This window comes from Penaeus japonicus, unplaced genomic scaffold, assembly GCF_977035675.1.
Source record: "Penaeus japonicus unplaced genomic scaffold, GWHDUDI00000001_assembly GWHDUDI00000027, whole genome shotgun sequence".
Taxonomy (NCBI): Eukaryota; Metazoa; Arthropoda; class Malacostraca; order Decapoda; family Penaeidae; genus Penaeus; species Penaeus japonicus.
This window is the reverse complement of record NW_028234429.1, coordinates 6,557,593-6,566,370: the sequence shown is the minus strand read 5'-3', so window position 1 is coordinate 6,566,370 and position 8,778 is coordinate 6,557,593. Positions and strand designations below refer to the sequence as shown.

Sequence of the window (8,778 nt, the reverse complement as noted above, 5' to 3'; positions counted from 1 at the left end):
CCAGCGTTGCCTGGACATAATGTCTGAGGAATGCCGCAGAGTCAGGCTTAAGATATCAGCAGCCAAATCGAAGGCAATGGCGCTGAAACACGATGTCCGCGACCAAAGACTGCGAGTCCAAGAGTTAGAACTAGAGTGGGTTCACGTCTTCCAATACTTGGGGGTGTGGGTTGACGAGAACCTCACCTTCCGCTCTGAGATTAAATATCTCCTAGACCGGACCAAGGCAAGACTCTGTCATGAGAGCTCTATCAGGGAGCCGCTTAGGGGCTGGGCACAGTGTACTGAGATCCTTCTATGTGCACGCTGTCCGTTCCATTGTGGACTACGCCTCCGTCGCCCTGATTACGGTCAAGCCTGGACTCAGGAAAAGGCTTGACATCATGCAAAACGAGCCGCCAGGATCATGTAATGCTGAGGGTTTGGGAGTAATTTTATCTTAGGAAAGTGGGGGACAAGAACGTGTTACACCTATTACAGCTACAAGTAAAGTCGGACCGAAAGAAACTATAGTGTCACTTGCAGCGAACTACTAGTGATCGTGAAGGAACTTGACCACTCACCTCTTTGATCATGCAGCCCTTTGCTTATCAAGGACACTAAAAAATCCTGAGTGTCATCTAACCATGTGGTTCAGAAAACTAGGCTGGGAGGGTCTACCACAATGCAGATGCTTTGAGCCGCCGCCTTTGTGCATCCAAATGGCACCACTGCACTGGGCAGGAATTGAAGGAGACTCGCAAGAGGACCTAGATTTGGTAATCCAGAAGCTGAAGAAAGCGCAGCTGAAAGAATTTCCAAAGACTTTGTGCACATTTCTGCCCAGTCCTTCTCCACAACCCGTATCTGTTCTCTCTCCCAGCAGCTCTCCAACCTCCTCTCACATAGTTCTTGGTCCCGCTTCTCCCTCACCGATGCCGTCACGAACCTGTCTTCCTTATCCTTGACCCCTCACCAACTGCAACTGCTTGGCTTCGGTCATTCCTTTGCCTTCTGTCCTTTTCTCCTAACCTACATGGACATCATATCTTCTTTTGACCGTTTTAACGATGACCATTGGTACTGTCTGATGTCTCATTTGAGGTGCTTTTATCCCGGCCCTCGAGTCCCTCCTTCATCCCAAACCTTCCAAGAAGGCTTGTTAAGTCTACACAAGTCAACCTTGCCTGGTGGTAGGTCTCAGACTGTTCTACCTTCTAAAGAACTTGTGATCCTGACCAGTAACCCAAGAGAATGCATCAAGACTGCATTTCGTTGTTGTCTCAAGTAGTTAGCATTTGGTTGCCCGGAGGCGAACCTTTACGAAAGGATCAGGGATATAAACCCTTGCCTGCCTCACTCCTATAGGTGATCCAAAACCCAGAAGCCAGGTTCACATCTGCGCATCCTCCTCATCTCCCGGAGTTCTGTGATGAACCCCCTTGCTTCCTGGCTGGCTCAGTCCATCACTTCTTCCTTGGCAACTTCTCTCCAGCTCATCTTTGCTACTCTTAAGACTTCCTCGCTATGTTCATGGGTTCGTGCCTGCGACATAATGAGTCTGGACAATGAATGTCTGTTCCCCATCTCCCCACTTGAGGTCTCTGCTTCTCTGCAGAGGGAACTCCTACCCAAGGATCCTCATCTTTCTCAGCCTACTGAAGTTTTCTTCCAGCTGATCCGTCTGTGTGGATACCAACTCCTTCTCTTCTGAAGGACACTTCTCTGACCTTCGGCATTGCTAGGGGCTTTGCTCTCTCTCCTATCCTGGCCAACTTGTTCATGGAGTACCTCAAGGCTGAGAAGCTGAACTCCCTCTTTCCTTCCATATATTTCAAGGTGGGAAGGGAGCTCGACGACCAGCTCCCCTTCTTGGACACCATGATCCATTGCTCTGCCCATTCTCTTCTTTTCAATATACAGAAAATTCATGTGCATATGCACAACTTCCCTTACCATTCCTTCCATCTTCCTTCATGTCCTTGACATCTGCGACCCATAGCATTTGAACGGAGAGAGCATATTAAACCATTGATCCTTCAGTAAGTAGCAGCGCTTAATGGAAATTTGTGTTACTGCTTGGATGTTTCCTCCTACTAGTCACTAAATAAGTACATGTTTATCTAAAAGTAATTTTACTTTCTTGTTCTTATTTATTCCAGGAAAGGCAAACGATGATATAATAACTCACCCTCTAGTAGACTCATTCATATAGCAGTACATTTATCTTTTTAATCCTAGCAACTACCAGTAATTAGTGAATTGTATCACTGGTACAATAGATTAAGTTAAGATGTGTCAGTGGTATTTAACTTTATTTCTTCTAATGCATAGAAAATTTTCTTGTGTGTAAAACATGTATTCTGTCAATTTTCAACTTTTATTAACAATGTATACAATTTTGATTGAATATATATAAATTCAAATAAACACACACATGAATATGATGGTAAAATCACAACTCCTTCACTTGTAATGGATATCTTTTAAAAGGACTTTTATTAATCAGGTAGTAACCATAACATTCTCTCTCACTTTCTCTTGCAGACAGACAGAGAGACAGACAGACAGACAACAGACAGACACACACACGCTCACAAGCACAAATGCTGACACACACGCACACTGATACACACGCACGCTGATACACACGCACGCTGACACACACACGCTCACAAAATGAATGATTTAACAGCACTTTCTTAATCTCAATTTTTAAATTCAACAATTATATCAAATCTTCTTTTGATAAATAATCTTCATGTAATACTTGAAGTAAAAAAATATTAGCATATTCCTAAAAGATTTCTTAATTCAAAAATATTTATCCTTTTCAATAAACTGACTGTCTTCTTTTATAAAGAAATGAGAAATAGAAAACTCATGATCAGTATTTGCTTGACAATATATGTATACAATAATGTCGTTTAAGATCTATAGGGGTAGGTAAAAAAGTGGAGAACTCTCTGTGTATTGCATGTCATAAAGATCAGGAGTCTAGAACAATGTAACCTATATATGGACTACCTCTCGCCATTATTCTCAACTGAGAAGAATGATAAATCATTCTGACCTGCGTAAAAACATCAACAGGCAATAAACCAAGCATAAGTACCTCTAGATGTGGAAGTAATTCTATAAATGGCACATAGAATGAAGCTTCAATGCTTCTTCTTCTTGCGTTTTGGGTTCGCCAAGTAATCAAAGGATGAGCTGTAAAACTCAGGCGTAGTGTGTGTATGCCACTAATTAATTTGTTAATCGCTAACATCATTAGCCATTCACATGGAGCATGCTCTAATACCAATTCTAAGTTCTTTAAGTTCGGAGATGCTTGAATTAGTTTTTCTATAAATGTGTTTATGTACACAGTACCACTAAGTGAAGCATATGTAACACTAAGTGACTCTAAACTGTGAAGTGTCTTTAAAACGATGTCTCCTCCAGTCTGAGAGTGAATACTTTCGTGCATTCTCAGTTCAAGCAGTTTTAGTGATGGACAAAGTATGATTAGCTGACATAGTTCTCTTACACTTATCTCTACATGTAAATGAAAATGTAGTGCAGAAAGGTTCTTCCCAATATTTTGAAAGAGAGATGAATATATAGAAAGTATATCACCTACTCTTATATCCTGGGGAGGTGTAAAAGGTACATGAATTGTAAGACTGCTACACCTAAATTTTGGTAACCAAATTTCAGCAAATTTTGCTTCTTCTTTAGCACTTTCAACATCTGTTTTGATATCAACACAATTACACAAGGTAATGTGCTGTAATTCATTAAAATAAGAAATAATTCTATCACTAACATTTGAAAGACTAGACATATGGTATTGTATCCAAGGCATGAGGCCACTAAAATGAACATGCCTCATATCATAGGTTAAATATTTGCAGTGCTCTGGTATACGACTAGGAATATGAGGCATGAATGGTCTTAAGGAATGCCATGACACATTTACAATATTTGAATAAAAATACAAAATATTATATACAAACTCAGCTAAGGAATATCTTGTAACTGTGTTTTGGGGATATGCTTTCCAACCCACATCAATCCACTTCAACCTAGGGAATGATAGGCTGATTTCCTTTGAGCAGAATTGGCTCTTAGAAATTTCACTAACAGCTTTGTAATCTAATCCTGAGAAAAAAGTTTTATATAAGCAATCAATTGGAACCAGCATCCTCCCAAACACTTGCTCAAGAACAAAAGTATCAATCATGTTGCAATGTGAGCCAACACTAATCAACACTTCTTCAGAGATATTGTTTCGAAAGTGCACCTTCTTAAGAAAAGGTGAATTTTTAATAATAATAAGCCATGGTTCTGAATTTCCAAAAACAATATGCTGTGTTGACATTTCTTCAATTCCAAATGGCTTTAAAGACCTCAAAATATCACAGTAATGATGACAGGCACTGCGTGGAAGCTCCAGGTGAATCTGTAAAGAAATACAGTATATATGTAATGTAAATCAAACTGTTACCTTCAAACATCCACAAAACAGGATTACTAAACAACTATGAACAATGATCCAATTAAACAAGTTCTTACATATGCAGAGATCTGGATAAATACTTTACATGCAATCATAAAAATAAAACAATCAATCTAAGTATAGGGCTATTCAATCAAACTTTTCTCCTCCTGGGGTCTAGTTGCAACACTTGGAAGGATTGATTCTGACCACAGGCAGCCAACTGGGTTAGCACTACTACCTATGAATAACATTTGCTTTTTTGAGGGCTTTCATGAGGGACAGAAAAGAGTACCTTGTAGTGTCATAAAGATGCAGTTCTACAAAAACATGAGAATGAAAATAAATATGTAATAAATACTTGCATTTTATGAATATTTCAACAAATATCATCACAATAACAGCAACAATAATCATGTGACAGGAAATTTTTTTCCGTTCTGGTATGTTACATACTGTTTGTATGGAACAGATCATTAAGGCAACATTAATGATAAACAACACTATAAAATAGTTAAAACAGAGCATTTCGTTTTATTCTTTCTTTTATTTTCTATTCTTGCTTTTCTTTTTTCTTCTTTACCTTAGGACAACTAAATTAAGAATTATTGGGGTTTATATTATTCCACTGATGCTGAGGTGCAATTTTAAAATCACAGTGAATCTGGGCTAAAACATTTGGGGATGTGTGTATATATGATGTTACATTTATGTATACACTAGATTTTGTATCATACTGATAAACAGTGATGATTATAATTGCCCTACTTATGTAAAAATTGTATTCCTTGAGAAACTGATAGCTGTATGTGGCAAAACCTCATAAATACCCTTCCCTGCTTACTCCTCCCTTGAACTGGGGGGCAACAGTGAATATAAGTGTATAAAAAGCCGCTCTGAATCGCTTCTGCTCTCTCCCCTCCCCAGGATATGGCCCTTACTACGGTTGCTTCCTTCATCAAAGACACACTAAAAATCCCAAACAAGTCTTTGACGTGCGACATGGACTCATTGACGACGACAGAAGAAGAAGAAGAAGAAGAAGAAGAAGAAGAAGAAGAAGAAGAAGAAGAAGAAGAAGAAGAGAAAGAAGAAGAAGAAGAAGAAGAAGAAGAAGAAGAAGAAGAAGAAGAAGAAGAAGAAGAAGAAGAAGAAGAAGAAGAAGAAGAAGAAGAAGAAGAAGAAGAAAAAAAAATCAAATCAAATCAAAGCAGTGATGACTATGAGATCGACTTCAACATAGTTAGAGATCCGCTAATTCAGAACAAGTTTGTATCCATGGATGTATGCATTTATATATGTATGTATACATGTATATTTACAAACAGACACACTTGCCAATACAGTGAATTTCCAACTACTGCTAGGGTAGGCTGAACAATACCCTCAGTCTGCATTGCTAATCTCATTGAAAATTGTCTTTATTTCCTATAATATATTGTTTTTGTTCATATATATTTATTGTAGAATGTATATACATCATTTTAACCCTATGACGACGGTTGCGTTGGACGTCAACACCGTCAGGCACAACTCAACTCCCGATGCCGGGGCGTCATGTTGTGTGACGATTTCAATGCAATATTGCAATCGCCCGGCATAGGGGTCTTCGCGTAGAGAGTGCCCCGTCGGGAAAGGGTTAATGTTCATTAAAAAGGCCAAAGAAGTAACAAAATCCTGCTTTAGAAACACATAGTTTTAAGTTACAATCTTTTTTATATAGTCAAGACTATAAAATAAAACAAATAAGGAAGAGGATATTGTTGCTAAAATGGCCAATATATACAGCTAAATATGGTAAAACACAATATCAAACATAACTGAAGTTTAAGACACCTGTCTTAAATGGGTTAACCCTTTGACGACAGTGCGTCACACCCTTGTGACACAGCTAAATGCCAAATGACGGGGGCGACACACCAGTTTGACATTCCCGTTGCAGTATTGCATAGGCCTGGTGTAGGGGGTTTCCACTTATCACCGGCCCGTCGGGATTGGGTTAATAATGTATCTTCTTAGAAAGTTTTACAAATTTACAAAATTCAATTTTGATATTGCATATAGTGTAGGCTTATGAGCCACAAACCTATCCTGAAAAGTAGTTATCCCATCACCCCTAGATTGTTATCCACTGTCCAACAAGGATCTTAATAATACAATTGACTGGGAAAATTTAGATCCTAAAGTAGAATCTGATTCATCATAACACATTATGATGAAGGGCATGAACTGGCCATTTATGCTTCACACACACACACACACACACACACACACACACACACACACACACACACACACACACACACACACACACACACACACACACACACACACACACACACACACACACACACACACACACACACAAGAAGTAAAGATAACATAAATGATGTAGAATTCTGTCCTCCATTGGGAAAAAATTATCTAGGGATGAAATTAAAATATTGCCTTTTAAAAGAATAAACAATTAAAAAAGACAGAACTTAAGAAGTACAACTACATGAGAGATGATCATATAAGTTTAAGGAATTACTATGAGAACAAAGACTGGGATGAAATTCTAAATGAAGAAAGTATATAGACATGCAATACTGATGGTTTAGTAATATTCATAATAAAGGAGGTGACATAAATGTTTCTTAATAATATCATAAACAAATGTGACAACCAACTAAAGTTTTCCTACAATTACATAAATAGTAAAACTATAAGTAAATATCATGTCATTGCCATCAAATATGAAAACACTGTCTATACATAGAAAAAGAAAGGTGTGTGATTCAAAATAAAAAATTTAAATTGGTCTTTGTGAAAGATACCTGCTAAAAATTAGAAAGGAACTTCGTTGCCACAACTCAGTATATCAAAATATCACACTTTGAAAATGAAAATAAAAGGGGAAGGGCCAGATGATATTTCTAATGTGATTCCCAAAGAATGCACTGAACAAACTCAGTCTACCATCACTCTTGCTATTTCAAACTGAATAAGAAAAGCATGGACGTCAGCAAACATCATCCCCTATTCAAAAGTGGTGATAAGCAAAACCCTCTTGATTACAGACCATTATCACCAACAAGTTTAACAAGTAAATTGCCTGAAAAGATAAACAACAAACAAAAGGGTCAGGCTACTTGAGAAACAAACTGTGATATCAAGTAAATAATTTGGATTCAGGAAGGGCAGATCATATGTATCAAATCTACTCTGCTTTTATGACAAAGTTACTAAAATACTGCAACAGCAGGAAGGTTAGGTAGATTGCATACACTTGAATACAAAACAGCATCTGACAAAGTGTTACATATGAGACTAATATGGGTATTGAAATATGGTGGTATCAAAGGACAACTCCTCAAATGGATGAAGAACTTTGTATGTGTAAGAAAAATGATTACATTAATATGAGGTATATACTCTATGTGGAGACAAGTAACAAGTAGAGTACCATATGGCACCAATAATGTTTATGACTCTCATAAATCATCTGGGGTTGACCATAAGTTAAAGAGTTTCTCTAAATGAAATCTGTGGCAAGATGTTTCATTCTATCTGTTAACCCAAATCCTCTGGGTCAGCGATCCCTGGCGCATGGTGTACTTCCGGGAGGCTACTGTGTAGGCCTAAACTTGTATTCTAGGGACTTATTGGGTGGGGTGGGTACTTGCTGTTCAATGTTTTGTATTTTTACTAAGACTGATGAAGTGTAAGTATTAAATTGAGAATAAATCGCTTTCTCGACCTTATATTGGAAAATCTATTTGATTTCTCATCATTTTCATTTTTTCTATATCAGCTTTTCTCCATATCAGGTATTATTCATCCTTGTCCACCTAGTCGGAATCTCTGAGCAAGGGATGAGGGATGGGGGGAGGTGGGTGCAGAATGGGGGGAAGGGGATCTCAAGACCAATCAATGTCACTTTTGTAGCTGGCCTCGTTTCTCAAAGAAGGTGGAAGGGAGGGGAGGTGGTGGTTACATGAGGATCTCAAGAACAATCCCTGTCAGTTTTGTAGCTGCCTTCGTTTGTGAAGGAGTGCCATCATCTATACATAATGCCCGGAAGAATGGCAAGTAAGGTGCTGTCATCTCTACATGACACCTGGAAGTTTTGGGTTAAACTCATGGCAACCTGAGAGTAAAGGTCATAACATTATAACTCCTTCCGAGATGGTGTTGGCAGATGGGTTAACATGTTCTTCATGATGTTAATCTATTTTGTACACCTGTGAGGTGAGTTGTGAAGATGCCTGTACATAGGATCAAATTTGACTGTGGGTTATATTAACAGAGCTATCTGAATATGTTTGCAGATG

General features: G+C 38.3%; 1 protein-coding gene across 1 annotated transcript in view; it reads right to left on the bottom strand.

Annotated features, from left to right (window-relative positions):
- Window positions 1–2,347: 2,347 nt before the first annotated feature.
- The window catches only part of LOC122264807 (uncharacterized), a 16,869-nt gene continuing 10,438 nt past the window's right edge, over window positions 2,348–8,778 (bottom strand). The window contains exon 4 of the mRNA XM_086553009.1: window positions 2,348–4,426. Within this exon, the coding sequence (XP_086409135.1) occupies window positions 2,969–4,426 (1,458 nt within the window). The 3' untranslated portion in view covers window positions 2,348–2,968. The remainder of the gene's footprint in view (window positions 4,427–8,778) is intronic.